The sequence below is a fragment of the Centroberyx affinis genome, unplaced genomic scaffold (genome assembly GCF_046629955.1).
Source record: "Centroberyx affinis isolate AG114_WGS23_722 - 3 ecotype Tasmania unplaced genomic scaffold, CSIRO-AGI_Caff_v1 ptg002495l_1, whole genome shotgun sequence".
In the NCBI taxonomy this organism is placed as follows: Eukaryota; Metazoa; Chordata; class Actinopteri; order Beryciformes; family Berycidae; genus Centroberyx; species Centroberyx affinis.
Window position 1 is genome coordinate 147,980 of NW_027280721.1, and position 23,106 is coordinate 171,085.

At 42.6% G+C, this 23,106-nt stretch overlaps 1 protein-coding gene across 1 annotated transcript; it reads left to right on the forward strand.

Annotated features, from left to right (window-relative positions):
• The first annotated feature begins 2,094 nt into the window (after window positions 1–2,094).
• On the forward strand, window positions 2,095–21,655 carry LOC139656533 (nardilysin-like). The gene is made up of 31 exons (XM_071534145.1): window positions 2,095–2,441; window positions 3,788–4,034; window positions 4,536–4,617; window positions 5,064–5,217; window positions 5,799–5,872; window positions 6,110–6,205; window positions 6,402–6,524; window positions 7,125–7,182; window positions 8,154–8,227; window positions 8,417–8,486; window positions 8,902–8,979; window positions 9,588–9,708; window positions 11,045–11,103; window positions 11,760–11,814; window positions 11,960–12,064; window positions 12,302–12,425; window positions 12,935–13,021; window positions 14,153–14,272; window positions 14,414–14,465; window positions 15,070–15,220; window positions 15,823–15,950; window positions 16,469–16,631; window positions 16,967–16,998; window positions 17,327–17,465; window positions 17,653–17,700; window positions 17,809–17,861; window positions 18,917–19,000; window positions 19,212–19,302; window positions 19,590–19,706; window positions 20,253–20,342; window positions 20,448–21,655. The coding sequence occupies exons 1-31, from the start codon at window positions 2,260–2,262 to the stop codon at window positions 20,670–20,672; spliced, it is 3,282 nt and encodes a 1,093-aa protein (XP_071390246.1). The 5' UTR covers window positions 2,095–2,259; the 3' UTR covers window positions 20,673–21,655.
• Window positions 21,656–23,106: the final 1,451 nt, after the last annotated feature.

The following is a 23,106-nucleotide window of genomic DNA, read 5'->3' on the forward strand; positions in this document are numbered from 1 at the left end:
ACCTACTGCCAGCTTGTCTTATATAAGACCTGGATGGGCGAAGCGTAGCTCTTATACTGTGGTGGAATCACACTGCTTTCATCTATCCGGAGTGTCTTAATATCAGTGCAGGTGGAAGAATAGACTTGATGAAGGGGGGCGAGGATGCCAAGTAAAGCCATTAGGATACGGCAACTCAGGCATGTGTCTGCCTCGCTGGTTGTCATGGTTGCAGTGTTTATCACCTCTTTCTGCCGACAGAAGCCCAGGGGCAAATCAGATTGGCTTCAGAGAAGAGAGACAGAGAGAGAGAGAGTTGGTGAGTGAGGGGGAGGACATATTGGCATAGAGGAGGGGTGAAATGCCAACACGCTGCAGAGGGGAGGCTGAGGAAGGGCACTGGACAAATGTCAACGTGGCTTATTCATGATAAGAATTTTGTTTTTAACCATTTGCCTGTGATTAGACTTTTCACAGTAGGCTTTGAGGTATATTTGGGCCCACATTATTGCTTTGAGAGAGTGTCATCATTGTCATCAGTGAGTCAACATTCCCCTAGAAAGCACTATTTTATAATTGGTTTATTTCATTCACCTGTTGTGGTTTTCATTGCTCTTATTTCACTGGTTTTGGCTCTCCTTTTATCATGCCTTGTTATAACATTCTTTGGCTTTTATTGTTATGTTTTATTCATTTATAATTATTATTTTCTGCCCTGTGCTTTTGTCTGATTTTATTCACTGTTTTACTTCCTTCTCTGTGAAGCACTTGGTAAAATTGTTTTGTTCTACAGTGCTACAGAAATTAAAATATTATTATTACTCAGAATCAAGTATTATTATAATTATTATTGTTGTTCTTATAATTATTTGTAAACGTTTAACGTTTCTATGTAGCCTACATGCAAATCTGTAGCCTTTAAATAACTCCGCTATGGGAGTATAAATAACTTCGTGAAGTTACACCACCCTCAAAAATCAAGTGTAAAATTTACCCAACATCCGTGTGTTTCGTGGCTTATTCCTGCCACCTAGCGGCAGCCAGCCAATCATCCGCTTTGGAGGCTTGTACAGGTGAACTGACAGATGCAGAGGGGTAGAAGATTTTCATGATGTTTGCAATGTGGCTAACAGTAGCCTACAAGACACAATTCATATCTTTCAAATCAACAAAAAGGCAATATTATATATATATTATATTTATATACTAGGCTATATACCTTTCAGCAGGTGCACGCTTTCTCTGAGCTGTGATTGGTTATTTCACACATTGAATCTGGAAGATGCAAAACGAGCAATTTTGTCTTTCATCGGCTGTGGCACATCACGAGCCGGTGTCCGGCAGTCATAACGCATTCATAAACAGGTGGCAATTTAGCGCTGCCGTCCAACTCCCGCAGTTACTACAGTGCACACGTGTTTAAAACACAAATCACGCCCTCTCGTCTAGCAAACCAATCAGAGGCTGCTATATTGAGACGCTGCAACTTCTCAGCGAATCACAGCGCCGCTTCTTGGCATACAGCCGTCTTACCATATGTTGAGGCCCTTGTGTCAGGAAGGAGAAGGTATGGATACATTGTTGCCGTACCGGCTTCAAGAGCTACATATTTAAAACGTCGACAGTTTTAGCTTTGCCTTCAAACAGACCCCTAAATAAAACCGATGTAGCCTATAAGAATAGTTTAACATGTTGACAGTGAATCCTTGTGGTAGCACCTAGCAGCCTTTTCTCTTTATTCTGTCTACGCAAAAGGCTGCAACCATTTCATTTATTGTTGCTGTTTTCATATTGATTCTTGACAATCTGTCTTGCTGTGCTACAGCCGTATTGTGGAGATAAAAGGCGCATGTTTGGTTGGGGTGCAGTGGACGGGTCGGATTTTAGCTGACATGCAGCTGAATAGGGCGAAACCACCAGACAGCCTGTATGAATAGCTGTATTGTCGGTCCATCGCAGCTCTCGCCGCCTAGACTGGTCTGTCATTGTGGGCGCTGGCTGCTATGACAGTTCATGATCAGACTGATCAGCTATAGGCCTCTGCTGTAAGAGATCCGCTTCATCTGTGCCGTGTTGTTTTGGTCACACTAATCGCAAGTTTCTGGGCTTTCATTTTGCCATAACCGTCTGTCAGAGAGGGTCATCATCATAGCTCTGCTCAGCCTGACACGGTGTGTTACCGTGCTGAGGAGTAAATTACCGGTGACAGCGAGCTGTCCTGTTGTTTATGGTCGCGCCTTGCTGTCAACCCGCAGTGCCAAAGCCTCGTCTCTGCTGAGGATGCCGCAAACGAACAAATCCAGACCCGCCCTGGCGTCTAATTGTTCAGGAGGGGCGTCAGAAGATCCCGACCCGGCGGCCTTGGGGGAGAGCCAGGCGGTAGGGGACGGAGCAGCAGCAGGAGAGGGCAATGTTGGAGACAGCGAGATCATCAAGTCCCCCAGTGACCCCAAACAGTACAGGTAAAGGGCACTTCCACTCCACAAACTTTTGTTACAGTTATAAACTTAACATCCATACTCAAGTTTTCAGACAAGACATTTCTAGGCTACTGAATTATGGGCTGTAGCCCAATTACATCATGTATTTTTCTGTTCTGTAGTTTCTTTTCAATCATTGTTATATATATATATAATTTACTTTGCAAGAGTATAGAGGTTAGGAGGACAATTTTGCTGGGGAAAAGGGGTAACCCAGATCCAACAAGCTCAGATCCTGTACAGGCCCACGGCGAGTGTGCTCAACTGAAACACTGCAGCACTCTTAAATTACCTAATTCCACTAAGTTACTTAAATACCATATAATAACATTACCTACCGTTAAATTTTGTAGGGCAGCAAAAGACGGTCTACAAATCCCAGGCGAGTTGGACCAGATTGTGGAATGTTAAGTTTCACATTTGTTTTGAAGGCGGAGACTGTTGGATGAGTGCATTGCTGCTGGTCTGCTGTCTGTACATGACAGAATGACGTCATGCGCGCATCAGAGATCGATTTAGATCCATTTCTATACACTGATCAACTTGGGCATCTCACAGTCATAGACTAGAGGCCATCTGACGAAGTGCATCATCTCATGAAGCGACAGATGTGTCTGACTGCCTGACCTGAATTTGGCCCCTGATGCCCTCGGCTGCACCAAAAAAAAATGAACCTCTCCTTGATCAGTTCAGTGTTGCAGGAGGAGAGGATTTAATGTTTTAAGCACCACTGATGCATCAGGCCTCTTCCAGGGCATGCACTGGACATTTGTTGTGAAGAAACATAGAACAAACTAGTCTGGAGCTGGGCGATATATTGTAATATATCGTATAATATCGATATTGTGATATGAGACTAGATATCGTTATGTTATTGTAATATTGTGAAATAACTTAAAGGTTACTTCTTCCTGGTCTTAAAGGCTGATACAATTTTCTGAACTTATTAGCCTGTTCTAGCTGAGTAAAATGAACAATGATTGGCTTTACCTGCTCATCATATCCATATTACTTATTACTGATTACACATTACTGATTACTAATGATCATTACTAATGTAAAAATCTTTCTGTGTAAATATCTTATGAAAGCACGAATACTCATCCCCAAAATATCGTCACATTATCGATATCAAGATATTCGGTCTACAGTATTGTGATATTTGATTTTGTCTATATCAGCCAGCCCTAGTTTGACCCCACAATCTTTTCAAAACAGGTTAAAAATCCGAAAGCAACAAGACGTTATGATACAGCACATTATGTTGACACTTTTGCCCGGAGCTCTCTGTGCCGTCTCTCTGTCTCACCTGGGACTTTCTCCCTCAGGTACATTGAGCTGGACAACGGACTGCGAGCTCTGCTCATCTCAGACTACAGTGGTCCAGCAGCATCAGAGGATGAGGATTCAGACGGAGAAGATGAGTGTGAGGAGGGCGAAGAAGAGGAAGAGGACGTCGATTCTGAGGGAGGATCGGAGGAGGAGTCTGAGGAGGACGAGGACGGAAAGGACAGTGACTTTGAAGACGACGATGAGGACGAGGGGAAGAAGAAGAAAGGAAATGCTGAAAAACAGGTACGCTTGATAAGTCTTGATGCAGAGGTCCATTCATTTTGCTAACCGAAAGGAAACCAGCGTCTGTGTAAGTGTCTCAGAAAAGGAAAGCAGATCTCAGTCCGGTCAGACACGTGAGTTGTATGAAAACTGAAGAAATTTGTGCTGAAGTCAGATGTCCACCATTTGCAAAACGAGACACTACTACTCTTAAAACATGATTGATAGCAGAAATCGGAAACAATTCATGGTACTTTTAAAATTATAGGACATAACGGAATTCCTTTGTTGACTAAATATGAATAGAATGGAGCATGTATATTTTAGAGATATTGATTGATAAACTTCAGGTAATGATTTTCCTTTTTAAAAATGGATGTATAGCTTTTTGGAATTGAACTCTTCGATCCATGATCCTTGACCCGTGCTCCTGTTCCTAAAAACTTCATGCATACTTGAACTTGAGCTACCCAGGTGCATAGCTTGTCTGAGACTTGACTTGATATCCTCTCTGTGTGCCAGTCTGCAGCAGCGCTGTGTGTTGGGGTGGGCAGCTTCAGTGACCCCAGCGACCTCCCCGGCCTCGCACACTTCCTGGAACACAGTGAGTAGGAGCCTGAACCCACAAGAACCAAGTCATTCTTTTCTCATATGGCACATGTTTTTTTTTGTTTAAGGAACAATCCACCCTCAGATACAATATTATATATCATTCATTTGTGATGTTAAAATGCATTCTGATGTGCTGTCACCAACCCAACAAATGCAAGGTACATTACAGTATTAAAGTGTTTTAGGGTGGACTTTTCCTTTAATTTCCTTTAATGCTCCATTTACAACTGGTCCCCTCCCTTTCTCTTCTCTTCTCTTCTCTTCTCTTCTCTTCTCTTCTCTTCTCTTCTCTTCTCTTCTCTTCTCTTCTCTTCTCTTCTCTCCTCTCCTCTCCTCTCCTCTCCTCTCCTCTCCTCTTTCTTTTCGCTTCACTTCACTTCGCTTTGCTTTGCTTTCCTCCTCCTTTTTTCTCACTGCTGTTGTTTTGTTGTTTCCCAGTGGTATTCATGGGCAGTGAGAAGTACCCCTCAGAGAATGGCTTTGATGCTTTCCTAAAGAAGCACGGAGGGAGTGACAATGCCTCCACAGACTGCGAGAGGACCATCTTCCAGTTTGACGTCCTGAGGAAATGCTTCAAAGCGGCTCTTGACAGGTGAGGAAGGATCAGAGATTTTTGTTTCAGAAGCAGTCATTCTCAAGGAGTGTGCTTAGGCTTTAGAGACTCACTAGATACACACAGAGAGACAGCGGGGGGAGAAAAAACAGCAAAGAACACTCCGGCTGTGTACTCGCTTGTTCCCTGCTCGACCCATACGCTTAAACAGTCATTACACACCAAGCAACAGTTTCTACTGATGGCTCTTTTGAATACCTGTGGCACTTAAAGTCCCATCCACTGAAGTATTCTTCTGTCGCATCCCGCTCTTGTGTTGGTCGCTGAAAGTCGCTTTGTGAGGCTTAACACCAATCACACAGAGGACACACTAATCACAAACTAGCCTCTCATTAGCCGTTACTCTGTGGGAGATCGGCAGGTCGGATTTGTACACACGGGCATAGATATACAATATACGGACAGTACAGGCTGAATCAGTCACCGGTCTCCCGCTGTCTGTGCTGTGCGCCAGTCTGCATCTGATTTTGACGCCGTTTGGTTCTGTCTGACCTCTCCTGTCTATCCGGCTGGTATGTGGCCCCTGATTATGGCCCTTCTGCTGCTGTTTCCCTTCCCAGGTGGGCTCAGTTCTTCATCTGCCCCCTGATGATCCGAGACGCCATCGATAGGGAGGTGGAGGCCGTTGACAGCGGTGAGTTTTGGCCGGGCGTTACAGGGGGGATAAATCGTGTCTGTGCATCAGTCCTCTCCCCTGAGAAGTTCAAGTTGAACCCCTTGACCTGTACTTGGACTCAGACTCAGACTTTATCAGCCACATTGCTATGTTTGCCTCACACAGCTTTTGTTTTTTTGTTTTTTTAACAAGGCATCGCTTGCTGTATTTCTCTATACTTTTATACTTTCCTCTGTTTCTCCTTCTCTCTGTCAGAGTACCAGCTGGCTAAGCCGTCAGACTCCCACAGGAAGGAGATGCTGTTTGGCAGTCTGGCCAAACCTGGACACCCTATGGGCAAGTTCTGCTGGGGTGAGTGGGTAAACACTAGCACTGGGACAGACAACACACGCAGGGCCTCCTTGGGGTATGTTCAGCAGCAACAAATCGTAGCACTGAGGCCGAAGCCAAGTTTCGTTTCTTGTTGATATCCTTACATTTGTAAACAGTTTTTCTACAGTCTTTTTTTGGCTCTGCTAAATTGATTGCACACTTGTGACAACACCAGGGAATGCCCAGACACTGAAGCAGGAGCCAAGGAAGAAGAAGATCAATGTCTACAAGCGGCTACGCGCCTTCTGGAAGAGACACTACTCTGCCCACTACATGACTCTGGCTGTGCAATCCAAAGGTCAGAGAAATCAATCTCATGTATTGTACAACAAGGCCCCTCAGTCTGTGCCTTATTCACTGCATCCATGTTCAGCTAATGCATGCGTAGACTGCAGATAGACAACTAGTAATCAACTCACACTGAGAAATGTGCATATGATACTGCTGAAATTTCTGTTGAATGATTATGAGCCTTCCAAAAAGTCTCCTCATTTTCCCTGCGGCTACCCATCTTTTTACCTAGTATAACAGACTGTCTTCACTTGGAAAAACAGTGAAGTAAAGCAAATGTATTGATTGTTCAAATGTCATGGTAATCGCTGAACACATTGTGGAAAGATGAGATGCCGTGTAAACATTGATGAAAGAGCAAAGGTGGAAATTGATCGAGTTTTGAAGAAGTCTTCAGACATGGGATTTTACCTTGATCTTCTACATTTTTATGGAAACTCCCCTTAAGGGCTAAATGTAGTCAAAGCTACAGTCGTAGTCCACACTAGAGTTTTAAAGCAAGAATTCTGCATTGCACAGAATAACCCAGAATTATGACTTTTCACTCAGGATTAATGAGTCACACTGGAATACTAATTTTTCACCCTTCACTCCCTCTGCCCTTTAGAAAAGCTGGACACTCTGGAGGAGTGGGTGAGAGAGATCTTCAGTAAGGTGCCCAACAAGTGAGTAGTGGAGAAGAGCGCTCCTCAGTCTGTGTGATTAGGCACACTGGTGTGTTATACGATGAGTCTGAATATGCTTGAGATTTTGCTCTAATGTAAATGTCAAACCTTCCTCAGTCTCCCACTTTCTTCCATCGTTGTGCCTCTTGTCATCTTAACTCCTTTGGCTCAACGCCATACACCTGAAATGGCTAATTTCTCCCGTAGTCAAATTCCCATTAGTGTTTCCTTAATGAGCTCCATTACATTGGCTCATGAATCATTCCACTAGGTTTTACACAGAATGAACTTGCATATCGCTGTCATGTGAAAACCTTCAACAAAACCTTGTAACCCCTTGAGAAAATTGTATTATCCTTGGATTTATAAAAAACTTTTCAAACATACAAGGTTTTACCAGCCAGCACAAATATGTTACTTCTGTGAAATGTAAACAAAAAGATGGTCATCCTCAACTTTCTACTAGCAACTTTATAACCATCCCTTGTTGAAAAATAGTCAATGTGCTCTCCAGTGCGATCACAGCAGAATTTTTTCTCTGTTGTATCTCTGTTGTAAACACAGAAACATGGGAAATTAGATTTTTATATATAATTTTGATAATTAATCATTTTAGTCATTTATCAAGTAAAAATACCAAATATTTGCTAGTTACAGCTTCACAAATGTTAGGATTTGCTGCTTTTCTCCATTTCATATCATTATAAAATGAATACTTTGGGGGGTTTTCGGCTGCTGTTCAGACTAATTAAGCAATTTTAAGAATCACTTTGGGCATTTGTCATTATTTTTTACTTTTTCTAGACTAAATGATTCATTTAATCGACAATGAAAACAATTGTTAGTTACAGCCCTAATGGGCACTGCAAATACACTGATAAAATGTTAGTACATTTTATCAATGCTATTATCATATGATGTCATCACTGGGATCGGTAGCTTCTTGTAATCCTCCCTCTCTGTGGTTGCAGTGCGCAGCCCAAGCCGGACTTCTCTGACATGCCGGATCCCTTTGACACAGCAGCCTTCAACAAGCTGTACAGAGGTACGGCTCCATTCTCGCTGTCTGCCTGTCTCTGAAAATACTGTACACACCCTGTTGCTTCTTAGCAGGATCTGGTATACTCTGGTTAAGTTGAGATGATGCCATCCATAAGCAGCGGTTCAGTTATCTATCTGTCTTTCTATCTATCTCTGTGTCTCTGTCTCTCTCCATCTGTGTGTGTGTTTGCAGTCATCCCGGTGAGGAAAGTTCATGCCTTGACCATCACCTGGGCCCTTCCCCCTCAGGAGAAACACTACAGGTGAACTGCATAGATACAGATGGTAGAGAGCACATAAACACAGAATCAGTCCACCCATCACACACCATGCTTTCCCCTGACAGTAGAGGAATTGCATCAAGTTTATTTGTTTCTCTTTTTCCCCGTCCCTGTCTCCTCTTTTCAGAGTGAAGCCTCTTCATATAAATGCAGAATCAGACCACCCATCACACACCATGCTTTCCCCTGACTGTAGAGGGATTGCATCAATTTTCTTTTGTTTCTCTTTTTTTCACGTCCCTCTCTCCTCTTTTCAGAGTGAAGCCTCTCCACATAAACGCAGAATTAGACCACCCATAACAGAACAGGCCGTGCTTTCCCTCCCGACTGTAGAGAAATTGCATCATGTTTTTTTTCTGTCACTCTCTTTGCATGCCTCTCTCTCTCCTCCTTTCAGAGTGAAGCCTCTCCACTACATCTCGTGGTTGATTGGCCATGAAGGCACAGGAAGCATCCTCTCAATGCTCAGGAAGAAGTGAGTGTTCTCGGCTCTGTCTATTTTGTTTTTATGATTCGAGAGGGCACTCCAAAACCCAATTAAAAGGTCTTCATTTTGCTGGTTATACATGAGCTTTTATAAGCCCTGAGTGTTTGGCCCAATCTTCAAACCCATACACTTTGTCTGCCCACTCGATGGTGTGATTCGCACATTCTCGTCTCTGGATATGAATTTACAAGACCATTTCAGCCTCTTGTTGCTAAGTGGCAAAGTGATTTGCCAAACCCTCTACATTCCCACAATACCAAGAGCCCATTAGATAGTCCCCTTACCTCCCAGCAACTCCACTTGGACGTTTGGTAGACTATTCCCATTTACTGTGCGTGCTGTTTTCGATCATTGATGAATGACAACAGTCAAATTTGAGTGTGTGCAGTCTCAATTCTCATTTGAACTGCGGTTGAGTGGCTGGTTTGTAATGAGTATGAGTTAAGGGCCATGGCGCTGGTTTGAGATTCAACCTTTGTTTGTGTATATTTCAACACTTTCATGCTGGCAATAAGTGAACCTTTACCAGCAGTCCAGCTTTTAAAGCGGTGTTAATTGGTGTGTGTGTGTGTGTTTTTGTATGTGTGTGTCTGAAGGTGCTGGGCCCTGGCTCTGTTTGGAGGGAACAGTGAGACCGGCTTTGACCAGAACACCACCTACTCCATCTTCTCCATCTCCATCACTCTCACTGGTGAAGGTTTCCAGAACTTCTACCAGGTAGAGAAAACACTTTTTACTTTTGCCTGTTACTCTTTCTTTCATTCTATCTTATTCCGGGCACAGATAAACACTGGGAGGCGGGCCGAGTGGAGAAAAATGTGCCAGTTGGTTACATATCCATCTCCAGTTCACAGTTTAGCATCCAAACCATTTGTTGTTACAGATCATGCAGAGCCACATCTATTTTGTATTTTCTTAGTCTGTGATGGTATAGCCATGTCAATATTTACATTCTTGGCTGCTTGTGAAATGATAAGAATTCATCACTTGGTAGCATTGCGAGTTAGCTGTACCCCACAAGTACCCAGATGGCCTGTGTGTATCTATTTTCCATTATACAACAGGTCTATGCAAGCAATCTGTTTGGTCAATGACGAGTTCTATCCATGCTGATAAATCCAATAAATCACAGCTAGCCATGGATTATCGGTTGCTATGACAACTCTTGTGTTAACCAGGGATAAAGTTAGCGATCATTCAACAGCAGAACTGTTTTTTATTCTTGTATGTATGTATCTATACTACTTTGTAGAAAACTGTTCAGTCAAGACACATGCACTGGTAGCTGTTGCATAAATGCCATAATAACCTTGAGGCCATTCTTTACTGTGATTAGACTTTACTGTACTAAGGCATATCCATTTTGTATATGCTGAGAGAGGATGAACCTGGAGTTGAATGAATCAGACCAGACCCCATACAGGTTGCTTGTACTCTGATTTAAAGGCCTTTAACTTTTTCCTTTGCTCTGTTCGGGTATTCTCTATCTTACCAACACACCTCCCCCCAAACACACACACACACACACACACACACACTCCCTTTTTCAAGTCTCTAAAGGTTCAATGTGTCACAATTTAAACAATATCATTGCCAAATTAATTGTGATACTTTGGTATAGTTACTGTAAACAAATTACCATGGTCAAGACAATTGTTGTGCCTCTGTCTCACGCCAGTGGTATTGTTAATGCTCATGTTTCTCAAAATTAAGACCACACTTCCAATAAACCCTGTAACTTCCTGTCACAATGAAGATGTTGCTACTTGTTCAGTTTGCACTGGAAGAACAGCACCTTCTTCCTGTTTTGTGCTGTAAAACAATCCAGCAGATTTCCCTTGAAATCCGACCCGATCGCACACAATGTAAAATGCAGTGTAGAGGAAGATAGAGGCTGACAATCTTCTTGGCGATAGTCTCATGTATTTACGGTAATAACGATAATGTCAAAAAATGAGTGTGGTAATGATGTCATTTATTGATGATAAAATGCGATATATAGCCCCTTTTAAGTTTTGAGGTCTGATCTCTGTGTGTTTGTTGCCCTCTACAGGTGGCTCACCTGGTGTTCCAGTACCTCAAGATGCTGCAGACCCTGGGACCAGATCAAAGGCACTGTCACACACACACACACACACACACACACACACAGTCGCACAACACATCAGAGGCAGATTTAGTCACAAAGACATAATCCGTTCATAACTAAATCCAACCTCCATATTCTGTCTGTATAATTCTAGTATATGTTGTATACAGGGCAGGACATGGAATTTCTGTCATTTACCGCCTTCTGTGTTAAATGTTGATTTTGAATGGGCACGGTACTGGTAGTAACTACTTTGTCATATGTTGATATGGTTATACATTGGTTGATTGTGTGAGGGACGGCGGTGGCAAATTTCCCATGGGCCTTGAAAATCCTTGAAAGCTTGTGGGTTTGAGAAAAATAAAATAAGGCCTTAAAGGTTTTTGAAAATGAGTGGATGGCCTTCAAAGTCCTTGATTTTTTTAAAATTAAAATATAGCACTCAAATTGATAATTCCTCTCCATCCTAGGATCAACAAGAAAACCCTCTGATGGAGATTTGTGTTGATATAGCAAAAGTTAGCTTTATGATTTTTGTCATTGTGTCATATGAGTTTTGTCATGTTGTGACAAGTGGGTGTTGCTGCTGTGACAACTGAGCTTCCCTCTGGCATAAGCAGGCAGATTTTAACAGTGTGTCTGTCTATTTATCTGTCAATCTATCTATCTATCCATCCAGAATATATGAAGAGATTCAGAAGATTGAGGCCAACGAGTTTCATTATCAGGAGCAGGTGAGAATCCATACATTTATATGCAGCTGTGTTTCAGTTAGATGATTATAATGTTGTATTATTGCAAGTGAAACTGTGGAGATAACCTCTGTCTGTCTGTGTGTGTGTGTCTGTGTGTGTGTGTGTGTGTGTTCCTCCCTGTCAGACTGACCCTATAGAGTACGTAGAGGACATTTGTGAGAACATGCAGCTGTTCCCTAAAGAAGACTTCCTGACAGGAGATCAGCTGATGTTTGAGTTCAGACCAGAGGTAAAGGAGCTCAGGGAGCTGACCGGCTAACATTGCACTCACATGTGCAAGAAATTCATAATTCTGGAAAATGCAATGTACAATGCTAAAACTGCATGGGCCTTTTCTCAGCTGCTGAAAATGTGACTTTATTTGGCATGTTTGTTTGCATATAAGTGTGTTTGTGTGTGTGTGTGTGCAGTAACCTTGTCTCTTCTCCCTGTGTGTGTGTGTGTGTGTGTGTGTGTGTATGCGCAGGTGATCAGTGCAGCTCTGTCCCTCCTCACCCCGGAGAAAGCCAACCTGATGCTGCTGTCACCAGAACATGAGGGCCACTGTCCCCTCCGGGAGAAGTGGTTTGGCACACAATACAGCATGGAGGGTGTGTGTGTGTGTGTCTGTGTGTGTTTGTTTTGTGTGTGTGTGTGTGTGTGTAACAGCAGTGTCCCTCCCCCAGTGCAGACATTCAATGAATACATTGTCTTTTTCTCCTTGTGTGCTGATAGTTATCCTCCTATAATGCAGACATCCAGCTGTAGAGATACCAGCATTTATTCCTGTATTTTAGATGGGGCAGAACAGCATTCAAACCAATAGAATAGAATAGAATAGAGTAGAATATAATTATTTTAGTAGGGTGCAGGGATTGGGTCAATTCACCTTCCATTCACTCAGTTCAAAATAGAAAACCAAATCACATAATAATGATAAATCAATCATTCTCAACCACTTTTTTCTTTCACACTGGATATTAGAACCTTGTCATGGAAACATATTTACCATTTTATTGTGAAGTCTATTGGCCAGTCTAGTGGTGTAGCAGCTCCTCTACCTGTTCATAACTAGGAGAAACACTGGTGTGTGGTGAGAGTTGTTTTCCTCCTCACACAGACATTGAGCAGGAGTGGAGGGAGCGCTGGACAGGGAATCTGGAGCCCAACAATGACCTGCACCTCCCTGCTGAGAACAAGTTCATCGGTGAGTGAATAACCGTCCTTATCTGCTGTGGGTGTAAACTGTGTTGCTTGGGCCTAAACTGCTGCAGGTGCTCGTGTATATGAAAAATGGCTGATAGCGTCTTCAACACATTTGTTTGTCTAAACGTCAAACTTGATATCACAAATTAAAATTAGACTAGTGGAGTCTGCTTTTTGAAACTTGGAGGGATGATGCGTCTTCGCACTGTGTTCCAGCATTTAAACAATTACAATGATTGGCATGCTGCGTTCGGCGTAATTAAAGATCAAAATTTGAAACTCATATGTGATATCTCAGACACCACTGGTGCGATGTTGATTAAATTTGGAGGGATGCTGCATTTTGGCACAGTGTTTAAAACAGGGATGACATATTTTGGCACCACGTTTAAAACGTTACACTGATTGGCCTGATGGAGGTGCTGTAATTAGTTTAAATTCTCCTAGCATAAGTCTGATTGACACAAAACCATAGACACAAAACTTCCTTAATGCTACACAAATCCAGCTGTCCTTACAGAGTACACGTTTGGCCTGATGAGGGCGCTATAATTTAAGTTCAACAATTAAAACTTTTAAAAGCCATAACTGCTTCAACACTAGTCCGATTTTGATGAAGCTTGGAGGGATGATGCTTGTTGGTACTTATTGGCCCAAAGGGTGCCAGCATCATTAGTGGAGGTGGGGACATGTGTCACTTGTTAACATACTGTGTTGACAATAGGGCTGAATGATATTGACAACAAATGTAATTGCTTATTTGACAGAATATTGAAATGTGATTTAAAGTTTTTCTTGTCATACATTTTCTTTAGAACTTAAACATTTTTTAGAACTTTAAAATTTTAAATTACTATGTTTGAGTATGATGAAAGGTTTTTACCACTATTGTACTTGATTCATGGACCAAAGATTACCTGCAGCACTAAAACACCATTTGGAAATTGCATTAGTCCATATACAAGTTTTTTCGATTAATTGTTGTTGTTGTAATTGTTGTTCAGCTCTAGTTGAAGTAACTACATGTTGTTCAAAACTAGACATACAGAGGTGCTGAAAATGGCACATTATTTATAAGAATGTACCAAATAGAGTGATGAGGTTTTCCTGTTATTCCTGTGCATTTATTCAGCTACTGACTTCACCCTGAAGCCTTCTGACTGCCCAGACACTGAGTTCCCTGTCAGGATAGCCACCAGCGACAGGGGCTGCCTCTGGTACAGAAAGGACAACAAGTTCAAAATCCCTAAAGGTGGGATTTGTGTGTGTGTGTGTGTGTGTGTGCGCGCGCTTGTACTGTGTGCATCATTTCTGCATGCAAGATGTTTCTAAAACAGACACTCACCTTCATTAGCGAGGTGTTGACACCTGTTTGTGCTCCTCCCTGCGGCAGCCTACGTCAGATTCCACATAATCTCTCCGGTAATCCAGCAGTCTGCCAAGAAGTAAGTCCAGGCTCGAGCATTACTTTGTGAAAAAGCATTTATTTTCCGCTGTGACACTCATCATTCTGCCATCGCTCACTCTTGTCTGCTTGTCGACCCTCTCCCATCCCATCCCCCCTTTCCCTCTCATCGCTCCACTCCTCCCTCTCTCCTCTCACCCTCCCTCTTTCCCTCCCTGCTTCCATTTCTCCTTCCCCCTCCCTACCGTCCTTCTCTCCTTCTCCCTCTTGCTCCGATCCATCCCCCTCTCCTTCCCTTTCTGTCTTCTCTCTCCCTTTCGGTCCCTCTCTCCTTTTCTGCCTCCCCTACTCTTTCCTCTCTCTCCCTTCCTCCTGGCCTCTCTTACTCCTTTTCACCTCCCATCTTTCCTTGTCTTTCCTTCTCATCCTTTCTCCTTCCCTGCTCCCCTCCCACTCTCGCTCATTCCTCTGCCTCTACCCCTTCCCCTCTTCTCTCTCCCCTTTCTTTACCCCACTCCTCTCTCCCTACTTCCTTCCTTCCCTCCCTCCCTCCCTCTCTCTCTCTCTCTCTCTCTCTCTCTCTCTCTCTCTCTCTCTCTCTCTCTCTCTCTCTCTCTCTCTCTCTCTCTCTCTCTCCCCTCTAGTGTGGTGCTGTTTGACCTGCTGGTGAACATCCTGGGCCACAACCTAGCAGAGCCGGCCTACGAGGCCGACGTGGCCCAGCTGGACTATAAACTGGTGGCCGGCGAGCATGGCCTGGTCATCAAGATTAAAGGATTCAACCACAAGCTACCTGTGAGTGAAATTGGGCTCAAACCACAGACACACACTCAGTAGGGCTGAACGATTTTGAAAAAATATCTAATTGCGATTATTTTGACTGATATTGCAATTGCGATATGATTTGCAATATTAGTGGGAATTATATTTTTTACATCATTATTCTAATTTTCATTGAAAAACGTATTAAAATGATTATGGTGTGATTTTTGCGGGGATCTGTACCAAACAAAGATGTTTTCTTAAGTCTGTAGAATATGATGTGTAGGCCAGGACATCTCTGCAGCACGACAATATTTAATTTAAAATGGTATTTTGACACACATTTCGCCTTTAACAAATATTGTGCCTCCTGCAATTTGAAAATATGCGATTTCAATAAAATTTTGATTAATTGTTCAGCCCTAACACACAGATATGGATACAACTGCATACACACAATCGCACACGTATTAATACAGGCATGCGTCTTTAAAGTCGCCTGCAGATACAGATACATGCATATGATAAGTCACATAATATACTGTAGACACAAATACACACTCAGATGTGTTTGCATTGATTGCAGAGATGATGACGATGGTGTGTCTCTATCTATCTCGCTTATCCTTCTCTAGTTGCTGCTCCACCTGATCGTTGACTACCTGGCGGAGTTCTCTGCCTCCCCCGATGTCTTTAGCATGTTCTCAGAGCAGCTGAAGAAAACCTACTACAACATCCTCATTAAACCCGAGAAACTTGGCAAGTGAGTCGTTTGTCTTCTTAAATGTTTTGTTTTGACGTTTAGTAATGTGCGGCAAATGTGATCAAAGTGACGTGCCTGTTGTAGTGATGTTCGCAATTAAAAACAATATTCTAATTAGCTACTTGCCTAGGTGAAAAAATGTTCTTGATGTTCCCATTTATTGCAGCGTTTGATTATTTGCAGTATTTACAATGGAATTGATTACTGTGGTGAGGTGAAAGTGAAAGAGGTGAAGTGTGATCCCAGTGTATTGAAACTTGCTTGGTAGCCCTCTAGTTATGTTTTTGTCGAGTATACGGTACAAACTGTCTCTTCCCTCCAGCCAACCCTGACTGATAAACTTCCCATCATCTGTGACCTTAAAACACCTGATCATCTCACCCATCACCAAGAGCACAATGCCTTCTAGTGGTGAAACGTGTGACAGCCCAGAATACAAACAGACATAATAAATGGCTCCTACACTTGTTTTTCTCCCCCCTTCTCCTTCCCCCCCCCCCTCCCTGCTTGTCTCTCAGGGACGTGCGTCTGTTGATCCTGGAGCACTCTCGCTGGTCCATGGTGGAGAAGTACCAGACTCTGACAGCAGGTCTGACCGTGGATGAACTGATGGAGTTCAGCAGGACCTTCAAGGCCCAGCTGTACGCCGAGGGACTGGTGCAGGGCAACTTCACCAGCGCTGTGAGTGGATGGCACTCATACATGGACAAACGGATGAATGAACAATGAATTAGTCAATTAGTTAATGAATCAATTAATGTTCAGGTCTGTACTTGCGTCGTTTTATTGAGTGTACTATAGATTGTCCCTCTCTGTTACTGATTCCCTCTCCTCTCTCTCTTTCTCTTTCTCTTTTATTCTTTATCTCCCTGTCTTACACACTCCCACACACACACACACACCCTCCCACACACACACACACACACACACACACACCCTCCCACACACACACACACACACACACACACCCCTTTATCTCTGCCTGTTCATTATCCTTTCCTGTATTTTCTCCACAGGAGTCGGAGCAGTTCCTGCAGTATGTCACAGAGTAAGTCAACAGTCCCTCTGAATGTACTCTGCGCTCCCTAATGAGAACTCCAGTCCTAGATATACAATCAGCTGGAATTGTTGAACTAATTAGAATTAGCCTCAATTATTCGAGCCATTATTCCCCTCCCACCATCTCCCTTTCTAATGCTTCATTTTCCTTTTGATACCTCCCTTTCTTCTTCCTGTCCACCTTCCCTCCTCACCTCCTCGACTCTTTCTTTCCTTCCTTCCTTGTGTCCTTCCTTCCTTCCTTCCGTCTTTCCTTCCTTCCACCCTTCCTTCCTCCCTTCCCTCCTTCCTTCCTTTTTTCTCCACTCCTCTGGCAGTAAGTTGCAGTTCTCCAAGCTGCCAGCAGAGGTGCCGGTGATGTTCAGAGTGGTGGAGCTCCCTGCGAAACACCACATCTGTAAGGTCAAGTCACTCAATAAGGGAGACGCCAACTCCGAGGTCACAGTTTACTACCAGGTACACAAACACACACACATAAGTCTATTACAATGTCAGATCTCTGAAATAACATAAAATCTTTGAAATCTTTGAGAAAATGATTTAACATCTACTTATTTAGCAGCATCCTTTCTTTCTTTACAAACTATTTATCTCCAATTGTCTCAAACCCTGTTTTTCTTTCTCTCTCTGCTTCTTTTTCTAGTCTGGTCCCAAGAACGTGAGGGAACACACACTGATGGAGCTGCTGGTGGTGAGTACTGAAATTCGCGCCTTCGTCTCCTCCACCCGTCTTTCCGTTCATCCTGTCAGTCCAGTCGGTCATCCCTCCATCCCTGACTGAAGCGTTGTTGTCTTACAGATGCACATGGAGGAGCCGTGCTTTGACTTCCTCAGGACCAAAGAGACTCTGGGGTGAGAGTCTCTGTCCATCTGTCTCTGTCTCTGTGTCAGTCTTTCTTTATGTTAAATTCTATTTCACTTGCCAGAAGGACAAGCATCTAAATGTGCTAATGTCCCTAAAAGACTGTAGTATTTTCATTATGTTCTTGTTAAAATGCCTGTTGTAGTAACCTTTATAGGCCAGCTGCAGCTATTGAAAATTTGCTTTTTCCATTTCCATTTATCTACAATTTAAATTGGCCACTGGATGCATTTTGCTAGCTAGTAGATGAATCACTTCCACTTCCCTGGTTCCTGAGAAGGTATGTCGTGTCATTTTACATCATTAGATTGTTTGATTTAGATTTTGCATACTGTCTGTTGGACTCCTTCATTCTAAGTGGCCTTGATCGTTTCTTGAGGATGCAATGTCACCGTAGTAGGTCTTGCTAAATTGATGTTGTAACACGGGTAAGTTGCTGAGTGGCTGTAGAGACACACACACACACACAGGGATGGGAAGGTGTAGCACACTGGCTCTTTTATTTCCTGATTGCAGGCCACCAGTAACAAAAGAACAACTCAAAAGGCTCGTAAGCTCAGATCAACTAACTCAATAACACAGGCTTTTCAGCTCAGACGTGGCCGGTGTGCTTTCCAGGGCCTTCCGTCCCAGCCTCACTGCAAGAGATGTAAAATAGAGGTTAGAGTTGATTACTAACTCCTTGCAGCTGTGCCCCAGTGCCATCAGAGCCCCTGCTCACTCTCCCGCCCCAGAGAGAAGCCAAAACCACAGATGTTAGCAGTAATGGTAGTGAAGTTGTAGTCTAGTTTTCACCTGTTTTTTTGGGGATATCTGTTTTTATTAGATGGCGCAAAGTAAAGAAAGTCAGGACAGGGTGGGACAGTGACATTAAATGACATGTACCAGATGCTAAGCAACAAATGTCATGTACTTTAGTCTACAGAACGCTGTAAGACTCTGACTGACTATCTTTTCTGACTATCTTTTCTCTACCTCTCTGTCTTTTTGTCTGTCTGTCTGTCTGTCTGTCTGTCTGTCTGTCTCTCTCTGTCTGCCTCTGCAGGTACCATGTCTACCCCACCTGCAGAAACACCTCAGGAGTTCTGGGCTTCTCTGTCACCGTGGAAACGCAGGCCACCAAGTTCAAGTGAGTCTGAAACACCATCTTAACCTTTCATTTGCCCAAAACCAAGGAACAATTTGTCTAACTGCTCACCCAAAACCAAGGTATAATTTATCTTACTGTTCACCCAAACCCAAGCTACAATTTGTCCATCTCTTCTTGGAAACAGAACTGATAAATGACTAAAGGAATCAAAGTTGTCTTGTATAATATATCTCTCCTCTCTCTCTCTCAGTACGGAGCTGGTAGAGTTGAAGATTGAAGAGTTCTTGGTTTCTTTCGGGGAGAAGCTCAGTTCGTTTACTGTGGAGGCCTTTAATACACAGGTCTGTTAAAGTGTTGTATATGTTTTTATACTGTATATGTATGTGTGTGTTTGTGTATGATTTCCCCATCATACATATCCAAAAGGTTTTGGAAACGTCTTGGAATCTTGCTCTTCTTTTCCACTGGTCCAGTGTTAATGTCAAACCAGTCGGGTTACTTTGGAGGATTAATAACAAAATAACAAACTACATAAGTCCAAAATGATAGTGGTAGGGTTTTGAATGTGTAGGAACCCTGTGTATGTGTGTGTTTTGTATGACCGATCCATTGTCTGTCTCTCCTGCAGGTGAATGCCCTAGTGAAGCTGAAGGAGTGCGAGGACACACACCTTGGAGAGGAGGTGGACAGGAACTGGGAAGAGGTGGTTACACAGCAGTATGTCTTTGACCGGCTCAACAGAGAGGTGAGCACAACACACACGCACATACACACACACACACACACACACACACACACACACACACACACACACACAAACTCTGGGATGTCTACAACAAGTAAATACAAACATACTTGGATGTCTACAGGCACATAGAAACACACATACACACACATATCCTCTTTTTGCTTTTGGGGACATTCTCTTGACTTACAATTCACTCACCCAACCCTAACCTCAATCCTCACCATTGACCTTACCACAGGCTAACTGCAACTTTCATATGGGGATATTGTATATGGGGATATTCTGTACACCATCCATTTGCCACATCCACAACTTTCTGCGTTCCACTCATGTGGAACATCAGACAAAACAACAACAAAACAAACATCACCCCTAGTTTTAAGTGGTTTGACCGGTTTATTCTGACTGGTTGAATACATACAAACCCCCTTCTTGACAACGGCTTACACCAAATCTCGCTCCTCACACTGCTACAGAACTAAACTTTGCCTTGAATGAGAGCTAAACTTTCATTAAATGGCCTCTGTGGATATGTGTGTTTAGATCGAGGCTCTGAAGCAGATGACCAAGGCTGAGCTGGTCACTTGGTTCCAAGAACATCGAGGACAGAACAGCCGCAAACTCAGCGTCCACGTAAGTTATCCCTTCATGTTATCAAGTGTGTATATATGTGTGTGTTTGACAGAGAGGGATATTATGCCTTGAACTTCTAAAAATATTTTTCTCTGTCTCCCTAAGGTGGTGGGATTCGGTGCTGAGGAGAATGATGAGGAGGGCGGTGGTAAAAAAAGAGAAGGAGAGGAGGGCAAAGAGGAAGATTGCAGCAGCTCTGCCTACGGCGAGGTGTCCAAGCTCACCTTCCTCCCTGCCTCACCCAAGATAGCGGACGCCACAGCCATCATGGCCATTCCTGCTTTCACCCAAGGCCTGCCCCTCTTCCCCTTCCATAAGATACTCAAATAAACCCATGCTCAGACTGAGAGACAGGCACACGGCAGTGCTTTGCCTCTTTTATTGAGGCATGTTTGGGGACTCCAGCACATTAAGTGGTGATGAAAGATGGTTGGAATGGCTTCAGCTCCTGTCTGGCCCTGTATTTTGTCCCTGGGGCCCTACTGTAGATCTTACCAATACAATGTGAAGTAAGCAAAAAGGACTGGGCAGCCTAGAATTGATAAAGCATACACTACCAGTCAAATGTTTGGACACATTTTTCTTTATTTTTACTATTTTCCACATTTTAGAAAAATAACATCAAAACTATAAGATAACACAAATGAATTATGCAGTGACCAAAAAAACCAAATCAAAACTATCTTATATTTTAGATTCTTTAAAGTAGCCGCCACTTGCCTTGATGGGAAGGCAAAGGCTTTGGAAAGAAATTCATACATAGGCATTAACTTCACTATTTAAGAAACTAAGCAACAAATTTCAAGCATTCAAGCTTAAGCCTTTAGATCAAAATGAAAAGATTATGAAAAACATAGAAAAACATAATCAGGTGTGTCCAGACTTTTGACTCGTAGTGTACTTATGGCTAATTGATATCTATTCTACTTTCTCACACTCACTTCTTTTATATCCTCGGACACTGGGAGTGTGGGAGCGTTTTTCTTATATCCCAAATTGAATGGAATATTTGAATCAAACTCAGATTCATTTGGTTCTATGAGATGTGCCACTGTTACTAAGTAAAACTCAAATAATTAATTGTCTATTCCAATATGTGCATTGGAGCCTGACTTTTAGTAGCTTTCAATAACACAAAACTACTGTGAAAATAAGCTGTGGAAACGCCCTCCCTCCTCTCAGCTGAGTCCTTTAAACTCCAGAAGTGTGTGTGTTTGTGTGCAGGATTTCAAGCTCTACTGTGCAGTGTTGTTACTAGCTGACTCGATCATGCCGTGGTATGAAACTGTGCAAAGAAATAAATCAATGAGTGATGAGTCAATGAATGAATATACTAACTAGAAAACACACAGGTGAAGTTCTAGGTTCTCAGTACAGTAAAATCTCTGATCCAAATCCCTTGGAGATGGAATTCATTCGAACTAGTGAAATGAAGACTGAAATGCATTGAAATACTGGGGCCAAAACTTTTTTTGAAAGTTTTGAAAGTTATTTTTAGCATTTGTTTTAACTGCTCGTAGTAATAGATGAATGGATGGGTTTTGCACATAGGGAGACGCAATCAGTGGCAGAAGGTTTACTTTTCAGGATACTTTTCTGAGATTGGCAACTTAACTGACATGATCTGAATTTTCTTGTTACAGTAAACCCCACCCACATGGCACTCCAAGCAGATTAAAACAAACAGCAGTGATTATTTGCCAATACTACCTGACCCAGGCTTGCTAATATATGTCCATTTATTGGTCTGTTTTGTACAAGCATCAAACAGACAATGTGCAAACAATGTACAAATCACATTAAACAAGAGTAACATAGCATAGAGTCCAAAGTGTCACTAGGATGCACAGAGTACTGAGACTTATAAACTAAGTCACTTCCAAGTCGGAACTGTTATCATGCTGTTGACTCAGACTGTGGCGTCATTGGAGAGCGAATGCGTTTCCCCAAAATTTATACAGGTTTAATTTATGTGCAATTTTGTGCATTACTCGCATACTCAAAAACATTATCACTACTTGTGCTTACACCATTCCTGAGGAAACAGTAAAGTAAGTTGTGTATGTGTGTGTGTGTGTGAGTGAGTGAGTGAGTGTTTTTGGAGGCAGTATTACACTGGGCTCAGGGCTGGTGACACCCCGCACTATTGAATGTAATTAAAAACTAATCCAGAGCCCTGCACAGCAGAGCGTGTTAACAGAATTGACTAACATGCCCGCAGGGAAGTCTCATAGCAAACTGTTCACCTGCAGTAGCTTAACTCTCACACATAATGATACCTCTGTTGCCTGTGGGATGGACTGCAAAATAGCTTGTCCTCTCTTTATAAAAGGAGAGCTGGCATGCTACCCTCCTTAAAGATACAATCTGGAATTTACTTGACATGTTTTGGGTATACAGAGGCCATAAAAGTACACCTACCATACAATCCCACGGTGCATTCATGGTGATGACAAACAGACCTAATTAACTTTCAGTTTATTTTAATGTGATCTCAGCTCTCTGGGTCTCTCAGCTGCCTTAATCTCTTCTACAGAGAAAAAAAACATCAAAAGCAACTAAACTCTAAGCAAACATATCTTATGCAGATATTACATAGATAAATACATACATACATACAAAATAAAAGACACCTAACAATATATGAATATCAAGCACCTACTAAAGAGTAAAGTCACCATTCGCCTTCAGAACAAATTCAATCCTCCTTGAAGTTCTATCATACAAATCCTGAACTGTGTTGTGGGATATTGGACCATTCTTC